This window comes from Natrix helvetica (genome assembly GCF_964273705.1).
Source record: "Natrix helvetica genome assembly, chromosome: 3".
Classification (NCBI taxonomy): Eukaryota; Metazoa; Chordata; class Lepidosauria; order Squamata; family Natricidae; genus Natrix; species Natrix helvetica.
Window position 1 is genome coordinate 118,189,127 of NC_138549.1, and position 16,772 is coordinate 118,205,898.

Here is a 16,772-nt window from a genome sequence, read left to right on the forward strand (position 1 = left end):
TGGAATATTTGTTTTTTCCTTAACATATATGCTAACAATCTACCTGATTTATTGGCATTGCAAAATGTGCTATGTTTAGCATATAGAAGATTAGTGGCTATCTGGTCCAACATTAACATATTAAACTGCCCTCGCAATAAAGTAATTACCTCTTTTGTCTTCTTATCATCTGGTTTAGACATTAACTCCTGCTCTTTTTTAAAAATCTCTTTCTCTAGTTCCTTTTGTTTCTCCCCTTGTCTGCGCCTATAAACATTATTCAAATTTATTAGAACACCTCTCATGTATGCTTTACTTGCGTCCCAAACCATTTCCATAGATATCCCCTTATGCATATTAAAAGCAAAATATTCTTTCAATAGTTTTTTACATTCCGTAACATTTTTCTCATATCTAAATAGATTTTCATTTAATCTCCAAGACCTCCTAGATCGGTCTCCATATTCAAGTTCCATCCAGACCGGGTTGTGATCTTTTAAAGTTCTAGGGCATATCTTAGTCTTCTTTACCCTTGAAAAAAAATCATTTGTAATTAATATAAAATCAATTCTGGAAAGGGATTGGTGCCTATCAGAAAAAAAGTAAAATCCCGTTCTTTAACATTCCATTCTCTCCAGATATCCCTCAATTCATCCATCATATCAAAAAAAGATTTAGGTAATCTTGTTCGTGTTTGGGTATTCTGCAAAAGCCTCTTCTTGTCTTGAACAGGATCCAGTACTCCATTCCAATTGCCCAGTAAAACGCAGGATCTGTAATCCCATTGTGTTAGTTTGGTGTGAAGCAACTTATAAATTTTTTCTTGTTGTTGATTGGGAGCATATATTCCTGTTAAGAGTACTTTCTTTCCTTCTATTAATAGTTCAATTGCAATATATCTACCTTGAGGATCTGCTTCAATTAATTCAGCCTTTAAGTCTTTTCTTAAATATATAACTATACCGTTTTTCTTCTCCGGAACAGATGCTACAAAATGCGATCCCAGGCTTGCGTTCATCAAATATTTCTGATCCTGTGTTCTAATGTGTGTTTCTTGTAAGCAAATTACATCATTTTTAAATTGTTTCAAGTAGTGAAATATTTTTTTCCTTTTTTGTGGTGAATTTAAGCCATTGACATTCCATGTTAGAAATTTAGTTGTCATCTTTAGCACACTGAAGCTTTTTAAGAGCTGCCTGGAAATCTTGCTGGGATTTCACCTTCGGTCTAGCTCCTCCCACTGCTTCTGTGCTCATGTTTATATTATCTGAATTGCCATCTGGGCTTGTAGAGACATTAATTCTTGTTCTTTACGTTTGGTAGCCGCGCGGGTTTGTCTCTGTTCCATAATTTCTTCTGTTTCCTGCAGCAAACTCACAACCCCAATTTGTGCCTGGTTATCTTGCTGCCTGGGGTCCTCTGTCTCTTTTCTTTCTTTGGGACCTGGAGATGGAGAGCGTCCTGCCTTTAGTACTATGCTATAGAAATCTTTTGCCTTCCAGACAGAGTTGAGGCGATGTCTTTCACCACCAATCCAGCTGGGGTCTCCCATCTGTATTGAATCTGGCGCTTTCTAAGTTCGTCCACTAGAAATGCATAATCCTTTCTAGATCTCAACATTTTGGGGGGGATTTCCTTCAGTACTATCACATCTTGACCTGCCACTTGCAGTTTGTTTTTATAGGTTGTTTGCAATATTTCATTCCTAATTTTCCTGGTGACAAAATAGATTATGATATCTCTTGGCAGTTGTCTTTGTCTGGCAATCCATGAATTAACGCGGTAAATTTTGTCAATTTGCCAGAGGCATTCGGCCTTTGGCTCCCCAGTTAATTGGACAAAAGTGTCTGCAAAAATCTCTCTTAAGTCTTCTTGAGTATGTTCCTTCAACGCTCTTATCCTCAAGGCAAATTCCATTGTTCTATATTGCATCATCGTTAGGTCCGCCTCTGCCTTATCAATTTTAATTTGTGCCTCCGCAAATTTGTTGTCCAACTTTGTATTAGCCTCATTAATTTCTTCCACCTTCTCATCGAGAGATGCCACGTAGCCAAATAATCCTTTAAATGCCTCAACTAAATCCTCCCTTACCTCTTGGTTACGTGTTTGGATTAAATCCTTAATTCCAGATATTTCATCAGAGACATCTTTAAAGGCATTTGTAATTTTCCTCTCCAAGACAACTGCCTGTTCTTTTAATGCACTTCGTAAGTTATTTTGCAGAGCCTCCAGTGTCAGGGTTTGTGGTTGTGTTTCTACCAGAGGTAATAAAGATTGCAATTTTGAAGATTTTGCTGGCGAACTCCCTGCACTTTTCGAAGCATTGAATTTTGCCTGCTTAGAGGCCATTTCAAAATATTCAAATCAAGCTTTTAAACAGCCAATTTATTCAGTCCAAAAAGTCCAGCTATTCTTTGAAGTCTTCCGGCAACACTAACAGGCACTTAACAAGTGCTAATCAGTTTTCCACTTCACTTTCGTTTTCAACACACCCTTTATTACTCCGGCGCCATTTTTTTAAAAAAAGTTCCTTTTAAGTTTACAGAAAGATATATAATCTACGGAGTTAAGGTTTGTACTTGCAATTTGTTGACCTCCTGGTTTGCTCTGCTTGCTTCTTATTCAGATGTAAAATAAACTTGAAATTGCAGATGTGGACGCTGCCTTTTTTTCTGCAAAGGCAGAAGCATCCCATGATGAGGAGATTGTCAGGCTTCCTGGGGAGTTCGCACCTTTCACGCCATAGAATTGCTTCTGGGGCCGCTGGGCAGCTCTACCCTCTGCCAGACTGCTCACCTCCCCATCTTTTCCCAAGGGGGAGGTTTTCAAACTGCTGGACAGCTGATTTATGCTATCCTAACAGCTTGTTACTCAAACACGGGCTGGCGTTCCCGAGGGAGCGTCTTCCAAGGACAGCGGAGCCACCGGAAGTCGAAGTGCCAAAGGCTTTAAAGGACAGGTATGGAGTGCAGGCATGTGAGTAGGCCCTCCAGAGCACCATACCGGAACAGTACCTGGTGCTCCGGGCAGGCTCCGGTATGCCTCTACCTGGGTGTACCGTCTGCAACCCACCACTGCTTTAGCACAAAAGGATTATTCCACATCAAAATTTGGCAGCAAAATGTTTGAAATACAGTGATGATTTTTTGTTCTGTAATGCCAATTCTGCCACAATCCCTGACAAAAGATTGTATATTTTCCAAAATTGAGATTTCAGACTATTTCTTGGGTTTGAAAAGAGCTGGAAATTAAGTGGCTTTCTTTTTTGAAGATCTTCTACTCCCGTTCTCATTCTTAAAATCTGCTTCTCTGCCTACAAAATAACTTGCCTTCTGTAACTTTACTGAAGATTAGATGGCTGGATTGCAGTCCCTGATCTCTCAAATATTGACTGTACCTGCCATAAATAAAACGGTGTGTGGAAAAACTTTGTAATTAGTCTTAAAAGAGCATGACCATAAAGCAAAAAGTACAAAATAAGAGTAGACTGCCAGTTATCAAGATATAGTTACATAAAACCATTAGAAATATTTGCGAACTAACATAGTGCCTAAATTTTCCTCTTGTACTTTACTAAATCTCAATATGTATTGTAATTTCTTTTTATTGATTACATCATTAATTTATTTAAGTGTATGCTGCCTCATGAATGATCCTAACCAACTTAAACTCATGAAAACAATAAGGCATAGAATTAAAATCACCTTTAAAAAAACCATAATCACTACCCTCTCTTTTATTGAAATGGAACCCTCTTCTGAAAAGCACCACCTTAATGGATTTCTTGAATACAACAGAGAGAAAGGCAGTGTGTGACCATGAGGGCACAATCTGTTTCTAGTCTCCTGGCCCCTTAATATGATTTATATCATCCCTATTCTCAGTCAGAAATTTTGGTCAATTTTAGGATAAGAATGTAGCTTTACTTCAATCCCACAACTGGAAAAAGTTGAAAAAAAGCATTTCATTAAAATTATCTGAGCTTAGCAACCTACAGTCCGTGGGCTGGATGTGACCCATTACTCAAAGTCTTCCAACACACAATCCCAATAAAAAATATGAACCATGAAGGAGGAGGAGAGAGCAACTACCTGTTCAACTGCTCATGTGAGCACTCTCCACCTCCTTGGGTATGAAGTCATTTTGGTGATGATTTCACTAGTCACCCTTAGTTCAGATGAAGCCACAACTCCTCTGCCTGGTACCAGTGAGAGTGAATTGTGAAGCGGAGAAGGAAGAGGAAATGGCGAAGATGGCATGGCCTCTGATCCTAACCAAGAGAATATTGCCAATTCCTGTCCTGTAGTAATACCCTCTCAATGTAATGAATTAATGGGAAGAATATTCATATATCTATTACATGTGAATCAGATTTGTTTTGCATGTGTGAAATAACCTAATGCATAAGTGGTGATGGGATTTAACATATCCAAAGAATTGTGGAAGGGGTTTTGTCCAATCAATAAAATGATTGTTTATTGAGCTTGTGAGAAAGCTAGTTTCATAAATTTCACTATTGTTGTTGATAAGTCACTTATTGCTATTTGTACAAACTTCATTCCTCACCTGTATATACACTTCCTGAATCTCTTCTATTCCTTTCTCTCTCAATCTCATTGCAAATATGCCCCAGCTGCAGTAAATTAATCCCAGCGCTTTGTTATGCAGGGGACTGTTCACATTTTTTTCACAAATCAGAATGTTGATTTTTCAGTGTCTTTTGCTATGCAAGATAAGTCATGGACTTTTGCTTTAGAAAATGAGGAACATCTGATGAAGGGAAAATCTGACAGAACAATGATTAATGGAAAATACAGAAAAGTGTAAAAACTTGGCACAAAATTAATTTCAGAGAACACTAGAAGGTAGTGTTCTGTTTAACCATATGGAAGTAGGACTTACTACAACTATGAAATTGCAACATATTTGATATTAAATATAAAACAGCATTCTTCAATTTGTCAGATGTATCACATTGTAACTTCCACAACATCTAACAGCAGGACCATAATGGAGTTGAGATCCCAATGTAATTGAAGGCTGCAAAAAAATCTGGGCATATAGCATTCGGAAAAATATTTAATGCACATAATCTAAATACACATCACCCACTCAGCCCTAGGGGTCTGTAGTAAGAAATCCAACAATTAGCCCTTGTTGCGATCCACAAATTATAAAAACCAGATTGTTAGTTTGTTAGAGGTTTGGTTAATGAGAACGGGATAAACTTTCTATCAAATAAAATATTGTAAAATATTACAAATTCATAGTTGGGGAATTGTGGCAAGTTAATATATTTAAAAGAATACATTGAAAGAAAGTGCTTTAAAGAACATGGGCTTTTATTAATCTCATTGTTTCTACTACCCATCTCCTCCCACTTATGACTGTAACTTTGTTGCTTGTATCCTTATGATTTATATTGATTGTTTCCTAGTATGATTTGATTGCTTATTTGTACCCTATGACTATTATTAAGTGTTGTACCTTATGGTTTGTGATGAATGTATCTTTTATTTTATGTACACTGAGAGCATATGCACCAAAGACAGATTCCTTGTATGTCCAATCACACTTGGCCATGAAGAATTCTATTATATTCTATTTTGAAAGGAATGCAATCAAGCACATTGAATTGCCATTAGAAAAAACAAACTCTAAAGCTGTCAGCCATAGTAGGTCAGGAAATCCATCCAGAATAGTTAATTTTACTTTATTGTAAGGCAACATTTACAAAACCTTGTAATTCTGAAAGTGCAATGCCCCGTCCATCTCCTTTACACCCCAAGAAATTATGAAGGGCCTCTTCTGAGCTTCTTGCCCACCTACTATCCAGCTGTGGACTATGTTGTCTCTTATCTGACCATTCCCTAGACAGTTTCTCTGGGCACATTCTCCCAATGTCATTCCCAAATGCCATTACAACAGCTGTAGAAAAATATCTATTTTATCAAAACCAAGAGCTGTAATAGGAACTCTTCTTTAATCCTTATTAATTCAGAATCAATAAATACTGTATATCTCACAGGCCAGAACTAGCAAATCTACTCACCTGTCAAGAGTTGGAGTAATGTGGTAATTCTTCGTTACTGACAAGATAGCTTTGATTAGATTATCTGTAGAGAAAGAAAGAATACTTTAAAGTGAACCCATTTCAAGGATTTTGCAAAATTCATAAGTGGGGTGGATAAAAACTTCAAGATCAAAGTGAACACTGAATAAATCTGCACCTTGGGTTTAATTTATAATCCATCAACAAGAAATCAGAAAGCGAATAGCCAATATAAAATACAGGTAGTCCTCAACTTACAACTACAATTGAGCCCAAAATTTCTGTTGCTAAATGAGTCATTTGTTAAATGAGGTTTGCCCTATTTCATGACCTTTCTTGCTACAGTTGTTAAGTGAATCACAATAATTGTTAAATTAGTAATATAGTTGTTAAGTGAATTTGGCTGCCCTACTGACTTTGCTTGTTAGAAGGAAACAAAAGGTGATCAAATGACCCCAGGACATTGCAACTGTCATAAAATGAGTCAGTTGCCAAGCATCCGAATTTTGATCACATGACCATGGGGATGCTATTATGGTTGTAAGTGTGGAAAATGATCATAAGTCACTTTTTCCAGTGTTGTTGTAACTTTACATGGTCACTAAATTAACTCTTGTAAGGACTACCTGTATTTTGTGAAGTATTACTTCACATTTTTCTCAGACATGCACCAGCTGGAATTAATTGAACAATAAACTATAGTTCTCTGTGTACTGAGAGCTGAAACACAATACAAAAGGAGATATTTAATCTGTATGCCTATTTAGCTTGGAGAGCAATACAAATGAAATTATTTGTATTATAATCATGGTCAGCCATCATGGTCAGCCATTAGCACACCGTATTCAATGTCACCATAGTATGAATTTCTACTAATCCCACAGGTATATTTAGCCTCTAGTGTGTTGGTGCGGCTTATATCTACCAAGCAAAAGAGCAAGCAACAACATATATCTGGAGATGTATTGATACTACAGGTGGATATTTCTGGACAAAAGCGTTTTTCAAAAAAAGTGTTTTTAAAAGAACTACACAATTTTAGATAATGCATATTATCTCTATAAATGATAAGCATGATCTACCCAAGCTTCATGACAAGGAAGAACAGATGCTATGCTTCCTCCTCAATCACAATACCAACACCGAAGGTAAGCCAAGTTATTACTAGCATCTGAGCAGAAAATCCCATAAATATTCCCCCTCTGTCTTGTCAGCTAAATATACAGAAATAATACATTGAGTAGCCAGTAATTCTGCCTTGTTTTGGACCCAAATTCAGTGGTAAAGCCAGTTCAGTTAAGAACAATCATATATTAACTTCTTTTTTTATATAATAATTTTTTTTATTTTTTATTTTCAAAACAAACACAATGCATCCTTCTTTACATACTGTAGAAAGTTTATCAGTTGGTTACAAAAGGGCTTTCGTGCATCTCTTCCACAGTCAACAAACATAATTCATATTAACTCAAGTATTTTAACTCAAATATTTATACATGTTACCATCATCATACCTCCATTTTCATTTGACCATAATTGTTTAAACGTCCTTCATCATAAAATATACCAAGATTTAATACATAACCACATACTGGCATTTCATTTACTATTTCTAAAATCCTCCAATAACACTGAATCCTTATGTCCTATTCTAGCTAAACATCCATAATATTTAATAACAAAATTTTCTAATCCTCCTTTCCAAATCACTGTTTACAATTTACATCCAGTTTCCTTATGTTGTACCCATACATGTGTATATGTTGTTATCATTATCCCTCCTTTATTTGACTATATCCTGTATCATAACATTTTCCCTCTAATAATCAAGACTTAACTGTATCTAACTTAGTTCTTTTTTATTAACCTTTATATATAATCCAAAAAGATTTCTAATCTTCCTTTCATGGGTACCATTCAATATTCATATCCAATCATTACTCATCATACACTACACATTGTATACATTATTATCATTATCAATTATTTATTTAATATATCTATTGTCACTAGATTTCACTAAGTTTAACTAGTTTTAAATTATACTCTGCCATCTGTCAACCTGTATCTTTCCAGTAGCAAAACAGTCTCATATCTTCTGCCATTTGTGGTGTCAATCCTCTAATCATCTCCTTAATCAACTTTGTATGGACTCCTCTTAGCAACTCCTTGCTTATAAAATCTCTCATGTAATTTCGATGCCCTTCTTCTGTTTCCTTAATCAGCTTATCTTTGATTGTGAGTAGTGTTATCAATGATATTGCTAATAAAATTTCTCTCTTTAAATCCATGAATTCTTTTGTTTTCCTTTTTCTGTATCTTGCCATCTGGGGTAGATTTCCTCTCCATTTAATTCCACTTTCAGTATTCCGCTCTTTCCATTTTCAGAGACAAACTAATCACCACAAATATCAGCAAATGTAATTTCTTTATATTCATTTTCCTCTTCGATTTTTAGGATTTTAACCACCACTTTTTCCACTTGATAAACATCTCCAACTTCTTCATCATATTTTGCTGTTAGATGCTCTAAGTCTTCCACCTTCTTCTCTAGCCTCTCGTATGTGATTGATAATTTCTGCTGTTGAAATTGTGCCATTATCTCCAGCTAACAAACACTGCTGCTCTAGTTTGGAAGGTTAACAAGATTAAGCATAGATTCACAATAACGTTTTATTTTCACTTTTCTCTGGTTAAAGATATACTTCAAAGGGACATTTGTATGCTTTTCTTCTTATCACTCTCTATAAACAAGCAGTGAGACTTTGGAGTGCCAAGCCAGGATAATCAGTGGGAAAAATAAGAGTGTTTCGTTTCCAATACACAAACCTTCATCCTCCAAGTAGCAGTGTTATTGTTGCAATTTTCTTTGTTTCTTTTTGTATCTTTTTTGTATTTCTTGTATACGTCTATATTATATGTATGTTTTGTCCATATTTGTATTTTTATGTGTTTTATTGTACGCCGCCCCGAGTCCTTCGGGAGAGGGTGCGGCTAAGAAATAAATATTATTATTATTATTATTATTATTATTATTATTATTATTATTATTATTATTATTATTATTATTATTATTATTATTATTAAAGTTTTTTAAAAAGTCCAATTCTTGAATGAGTTAGAAGAACACCCACAGTAATGAAAGAGGAGAATTTTAGTCCATAGGTTACAAAGAATAATAAAAGGAAAAAAATAGAAGAAGAAAATTTAATCCATTCGTTTTAAAAGGCTTGCATAAATTCCATCCATGAAGATAACATTTAAAAAGTAAGATAACCCACTGTCCAAAACCATTCCAAACTTAATTCTGCCGCTTATTTCTTCTGTTTTCCAATTTAAATTAATTTTAAGTTTTTTATAGGCAGTCTCTTGTAAAACGGTAAAAATCCCTCACCAGCTGGAAACACTTTCTCTTTCCGTATCCTTCTCTTTTGGAGCTGCCCCGACTTCATCAGCCTAATGGCTGGATTTTTTTGTCGCCGGCTTGAAGAACTTCTCTTGGATCGATCAGGGACTTTGCGATGTCTCTGAGATCAGCAAGACATATTCTTCCTGTTCACCGTCTCTGCGGGACGGTTTAGGTCCGTTTGGACCATCCAGTGGCAAAAGTATCGACAGCGATCTCAGAGCATTGAGATCGCACGTTGTCTCGTCACGACATTGGCTCCTCCTCCAGCCCATATATTAACTTCTTGTGACATTATTTTTTATTTTAAGTCTCAAAATAATTTTAATATAAAATTAAGTCTCCTTAACAGAATAATATTTTAAAGTCATATTTGGAGAACGTCGTCTACAACAATAAGTTCATTGTTCATACAATATCATCTTAAATATTTTGTATTTACTGTAGAGGAATATTGAATAGTTCAATGTAAAATTCAAGAATAGAGACATATTTAAATGTCTACATGAGGTTGTGCATGATGCTCATTTGCAAAGAACATATTTTGTATGTCTAATCCCAATCCTTAGGCCCTTAAGAACCAGAACTTGAAAAGTACCTATGCCTGAGACTAGGGAATTATTGCTGGTCTATCATAAATCAACAGCACATTTTATAGGTACATATTCATACCTATTTCCTTTGCTCTCATTGCAAATACCATGGTCATTTTCACTTATTAACAGCTGTAATTAAGGAACAAAATTGAAGGCGTCAAGTTTCTTAGCAAGTAAAAGAATGCACTGTTTTTTCTAAGTAATTGCCTAGCAGGAGGGAAATATCGTTTTCTCTTAAATGCTAAAACTTCAAAAATTCAAGAGTAGGAATATATTTAGAAAGCTCTATACAAATACAATGGGACCTAGCAAATAGATTTTAGAAGTCTTTATAGAAAATGACATGCCGTATCAGACTTTTAATGGAGAGGTCGGTGCCAAGAAAAAAAGAGGCCACTTAAGTTCATCATCCATTTTGGGACATCAAAAGCAAATAAATAAACCCTAGTACATTTCTAAAATTTAATATTATATACAGCAGCCTAATGTGTGCATATGTGTGAAACGGACAGTCAAGGAGAAAAAGAGAAACAGAGAAAAGACAAGAAAGAAGTACAAGTTCTACTCTTCTCCATATTTAGTTTTGTTTCACTTTAACAATGATGACAAATATATCCAATCCTTGCATCCCAAATGATTTCCTCAAAGCAAATAAAGTCATCATTATAAACATTGCTCCTAATTTGTGACCCAGATATTTTCAATAGCTATATCATCTACTCAAACTTTCTCAAATTTAGTAACCCCAGTTTTTATAATGTATGAATTAGGGTTTATGGGGACATCTTGGCAACAAAAATGTTATAAATAGTTGTGGTATATTTAAGAATACTCACAGTGGTATTCAGGAAGTAAGTAAATAATGCAAAGACAATAATGGAGCATATTTATGTCTCAGATGACCCAACTCACACAGATGCTACTTAGTTTGAATCATTCCTAAGTATGTGATGAATGATAACTCATGGGATCTTAGTTCAGCCTTCAACCTATAAAGACCCATATGAAATTCTGTAGCATATGAAGTAACAGACACTAGGAAGATCCTGGTAAAGCTGTTTTATCATCTTGCTGCAGTAATTTAAGCCAATCATTCCTGAGACAGTACAAAGATTCTTTCAGAAACCCAACTTACTTTCTCTAATATACTGCAGTTGCTCTGCTTTTGTATGAAGATTGGATAAACACCTACTAGGCTTAATGATTCAGCGCTCACTTCTAGGGATCAACAATATGGAGTTCCAAGCCTGGTCTGCAAGAAGAATGAGTCAGCTGCCCCTAAGTTTACAAAGAGTGTCTTTTATATAAAACATTCTACAACAAAATACAATAAAAATAGCAAATTTCAGCCTTGTAACGTCCAACAGGCTCCATTTGAAGAATTAGCTTAGCTTAGTAGGGTAAATAAACTCACTTTTTATCTGCTATGGATTCATTCAAAGAGATCAAATACATATCCTTACATGGAGGGCTTCAGGAATAAGCCTTACGAGATGGTAGGAAAATTAATCACATTTGGAGCAGGAAAAATCAAGAAAAACTATTCCTCCTACACTTAAAATTTTTTAGAATTTTATGTGCTTCTACTTTAGATTTGAAATGCTTATTTATTACATTTGTATACTGCTGTATCTTTCAGAGTCTCCCATTAGTTTACAAGACCACAACAAACAATAAAACATCCATATCCATGGTAATAAATTATGCTATAATACCAAAACATAATAAATGATTCCACAGAGCTGAACAGAATTATCATTCAACTAAAGTAATAATAAACAACAGTAGTAAATAATGAACTTATGGCAAACAAATTAACTACTAACAACCTTATGGAAGACTTCTGTTTTCACTACTTTCTACAATGCAATTAAAGAATATGTTAGTCTGACTTTGTGGGGGGGGGGCATTCTAGGAGATCAAGTACCAAAAAGCAGTGCTTTCTACACACCTGACAAAGTTGCAGAGATTCCTTCCCAATTGGAGTCCACACAGAGTGCAGTACATGTGAGATGTTGGGGGAAAGGTCTTACCTGGTTATCTGGGAACAGTTTAGGTTTAGGTTTAGGTTTATTTGGATTTATATGCCGCCCTTCTCCAAAGGACTCAGGGCGGCGTACAACATTAAAAACACACATCACAAAAGTTAAAAAAAAGATTAAACCCAATTCCAAAAAGTCCAAACCGTTTTTTTTAAAAAAAAGAAACAGTACATTTAAAATAAATTAAAATTAACATTAATATTAACAGGCCAGGGCGGCTTGCTGGAAAAGCCAACTATTTAGGGCGCGTCGGAAGGACCGGAGGTCAGGGATTATGCAGAGTTCCGGGGGCAGCTCATTCCAGAGGGAAGGCGCTCCCACAGAGAAGGCTCTCCCCCTGGGGGTCACCAGCCGACACTGCTTGGCTGATGGCACCCTGAGGAGGCCAACTCTGTGGGATCGTACTGGATGGTGGGAGGCTACTGGTGGCAGTAGGTGGTCTTGCAGGTACCCTGGGCCTAAGCCATGGAGCGCTTTAAAGGTCATAATTAATACCTTGAATCGCACCCGGAAAACAACCGGCAACCAGTGCAGGCCGCCTAAAAGGGGTGTGACATGGGAGCACCTAGGTACCCCCATGACAACCCGCGCGGCCGCATTCTGGACCAGCTGAAGCCTTCGGGTGCTCTTCAAGGGCAGCCCCATGTAGAGAGCATTGCAGTAGTCCAGGCGAGAAAGGACGAGGGCATGAGTGACTGTGCACAGAGCATCCCGATCCAAGAAGGGGCGCAACTGGCGCACCAGGCGAACCTGGTAAAAGCCCCCCCTGGTCACGGCCGTTTGATCCTGTTAGAGTTGATGAAGTGGGCAGGGTCCTCAATGCTGTCAGTGCAACCACCTGTCAATTACATCCCTGTCCCTCCTGGTTGATAAAAGCTTCCAGGATGGTGACAGCCAGGTGGGTTTGGGCAGTGGAAAATAATACCTCACTGCAGGAGAGGACATTTCTGGGACCCTTGAGAAGGCCCTTGTTTGCCCCTTCCTTAAAATAACTATCTCTTGATCCCACCTCTCAGGAGAATCTCCATCCAGTCTCCTACGTTCCCTTTGACTTCCCTTCCCTGTATGACTGCAATTTTGTTGTTTGTATCCTTACGATTTATATCGATTATTTCCTAGTATGATTTGATTGCTTAATTGTACCCTATGACTATCGTTAAGTGTTGAACCTTATGATTCTTGATGAATGTATCTTGTCTTTTTAGGTACGCTGAGAGCATATGCACCAAAGACAAATTCCTTGTGTGCCCAATCACACTTGGCCAATAAAGAATTCTATTCTATTCCATTCCATTCCATTGTAAGGAGGAGAATAGAGTAAGTGGTTGCTTGGCAGCTTCAGAGGGTCCGGGATGAAACGTATTATGTAGGCCCCCTTCCAGTCAGGTTTTAACTCAGTTATGGGACAGAAACAGCATTGGTCATACTTGTGGATAATTTCTGGCAAGATTACATAGATTTCTGGACTTGAGAATTAAGAAACTGAAGAGATAGCCAAGATGAACTACTTGGCTCTAATGATAACAATGGATCTAAACAGGGACGTGCGGTCAGGGGAGGCAGGGGAGGCAGAGCCTCACCTCTCTTCATGAAATAATAGTATACAATATTATATACTATTATATAATATTATATACATCCGTCCGGCCGCACCCGGGAGCTGCGGAGGGCGGAGGCAGAAATGTTGTCGGCGCTGCCGGATGACGAAGGCACAAAAGCGACAGTTGCTTTGTTGCCTTCGTCATCCGGCAGCGCCAACATTTCTGCTTCCGCCCTCTGCAGCTCCTGGGCGCGGCCGGACGGATGTAGCCACAGCGACGCCGAGGCGGTCTGGGCAGATGAAAGAGTGAGCGAGGCAGCCTGATCCTCGGTCGCTCGCCCGCCGGACTGCCTCGGCGCCATTCTGGCTACCTCCGTCCGGGCGTGCCTGGGAGCTGCGGAGGGCGGAGGCAGAAATGTTGTCGGCGCTCCTGGATGACGAAGGCACGAAAGCGACTGGGGAACAACGAGAACCTTCCTGCCTCTGCTGGATTTCGCGTGCTCCTCGTGACTGCAATATGCAGTCGCGAGGAGCGCACAAAGTCCAGCAGAGGCAGGAAGGTTCTCGTCGTTCCCCAGTCACTTTCGAGGACTGCGGAGCGCGAGCCGGCAGAGCACGCTCAGGAAGGCGGGGAATAGGATCACGTGTGCTGGAGGCTGAGGCAGCCTGAGCCTCCAGCACACATGGTCCCATTCCCCGCCTTCCTGATGACGTCACCAGCCTCACCAGCCATAAACCTCACCGCACGTCACTGGATCTAAAATACCCTTTCAATCATTAAATAAGTTTGTAAACTAAATCTTTAGAGGGATTTCAGTGCTATCTAGAACAGAATAAAATCATTTTTCCAAACAGGTAATCAAGCACAATCCCTATATTTCTTTAAGAGAGCCTTATTCTTTTGCCCTAGTTCAGTCCATTATCTTGCCCAAGTTCAAGCTCTAAATGCAATTAATGTACAACTTTTTACAATTTTGAAGCATGGAAGCTGTTTATGAAAATGTCGGCATTAAGAAACTATCAAAAGAATTTCCAAAGAAATATGAAATCCATCTGTGAATATTTATGGCCAATGATGACTTCATCTATTTTTTTTAATTAAATTAAAATAAGATATATTCTTGCATAAGAAGATGTATTTATTTTCCTTCAACTCCTTGACTGACATTGTTGGAACACTCTCTTTTCTCTAGGGAAGTTCCAATCAGTATTCCTGAGATTTCAAGTCACAATAAAACTAATCTTTAATACATCCTAGGTTATTGGGCTACTTGACTTAGTCCAAGAGCTCCTTAACCTTGTACATTAACTGTATGTGAGCTTACTCTCATTATATGATGTGGATGCAAATACCTCACAGAATGATCTTAGCTGCACAATTCTTCCTTGAAAAATAGGAGGGGGGATATCATATAATAAAGGAAATGAGAAATGAACAAAAATCATATTTGTTAGCTCTGTATTCAGGCTGTGAATGCAGCGAAACTTATTGCTTTGGAAAGACTGAAAACAAATGACAATGCCAGTATCATTTCCATCCCCATAGCAGTTTTATTTCTTTTTGCATATATCAACTTATATTACCAACGAGATTCCGGATGGCAAAAAATAATTAAAATGCATGCATATTGAAAATAAATAAAAAAACATCCTTCCAACACTTTAATACAAAGGGATTTCCAAGCATACAATTCACCAATAGTGTAGGCTCAATTACTCAAATCCCCATGCCTGTGTCGACAGCCATATGCTTTTTGGGATTCTGAAAACAGAGCCAGAAAAGGATGGGAAGAAATAATGTGAAAAGCCAAGAAGAATACAAATTTGTCAGAAACATCACAGTGACTTGTGAAGGCTGAAGGGTAAATAAGGATATTTCCTTCAAACATAGAAGAGAATGTTGGAACATAACGAACAGAAACAAATGTTTACATATCATGGAGAAAACTCTCTACACTTACACTTCAGAGACAGAGAAAGACTTAGCTTTCTGTGTGGTCATTGCTTGCTTTTTCTCTAATGTTTACCCCTTTCCCAGAACATCACAAAGTCAAGATCTAAATATAAAAATTCATAGAAAAGAAGCAATGAAAAATGCCTCTTGATTTTCCCAGTTCTGGAACGTGCAAAGCTAAATATATCCCCATAACAAGATACTTAGAATGTACTATAACACAAGCGCAGACCACACTTTTTGTTGGCATATAGGCCAATCTTACTACACCTGGAGACTTGAGAACTCCCACTCCTGAAATTGTTATTGTAACATTTCTGGAGGATACTCAATTGGACAAGTCTGCTTATTAATATTACTACCGTAGCAAAATTACACCACTTCCTTAGTGATCCCTTTTCTTTACACATGTAGTCCTCAACTCACAATCATTCATTTAGTGACCATTTGAAGTTACAATGGCACTGAAAAAAGTGATTTACAACTGGTCCTTATAGTTACAACTTACACAGCATCGAGAGGTGGTATTCAGCAGGTTCTGACCAGTTCTGGAGAACCGGTTGTGGAAATTTTGAGTAATTCAGAGAACCAGTTAATACCACCTCTGACTAGCCCCGCCCCCATCTATTCTCTGCCACCCGAGTCGGGAGGAAATGGGGATTTTGCCATAATCTTCCCCTGGAGTGGGGAAGGAATGGAGATTTTATAGTATCCTTCCCCTGCCACGCCCACCAAACCATACCACGCCCACCAAACCACGCCCACAGAACCGGTAGTAAATTTTTTTGAATCCAACTACTGACAGCATCTTCTTGATCACATGAGTGTTCGGCAACTGGAATATATTTCCGCTGTTGTGTCCAGGATTGTGTAATTTGCCATTGCAATCTTCCCAGCTTTCAACAAGCAAAGTCAATGGGAGAAGCTGAATTCACTTAATGACTGCCTGATTCACTAAACAACTGCAGTGATTCTCTTTTTTTAGAGAAAAAAACCTTTATTGAAAATTTAAAACATTAAAATACAAATACCTTTAAAAATATTTTTGTATAAGTTACAGTCCTTTTTGACAGTACTAACATAACCATTTGTTATTTATACATTCCTAATTATTCCTATATCTATACATCTATGTTTCTAAGCTGTACATTTCATGTTCCTATTATTTATCCCTTGCAACTCAGAATATTATACAGTTTGGGA

The 16,772-nt window shown here is 37.6% G+C and overlaps 1 protein-coding gene across 4 annotated transcripts in view; it reads right to left on the minus strand.

The window, feature by feature from the left end:
* ST3GAL3 (ST3 beta-galactoside alpha-2,3-sialyltransferase 3) overlaps positions 1 to 16,772 on the minus strand; it is a 234,831-nt gene that overhangs the window by 77,408 nt on the left and 140,651 nt on the right. For all 4 annotated transcript variants that reach the window (XM_081946126.1, XM_081946127.1, XM_081946124.1 and 1 more), the window contains one exon: positions 6,032 to 6,095. In XM_081946126.1, coding sequence (XP_081802252.1) covers positions 6,032 to 6,095 — 64 coding nt within the window. The remainder of the gene's footprint in view (positions 1 to 6,031; positions 6,096 to 16,772) is intronic.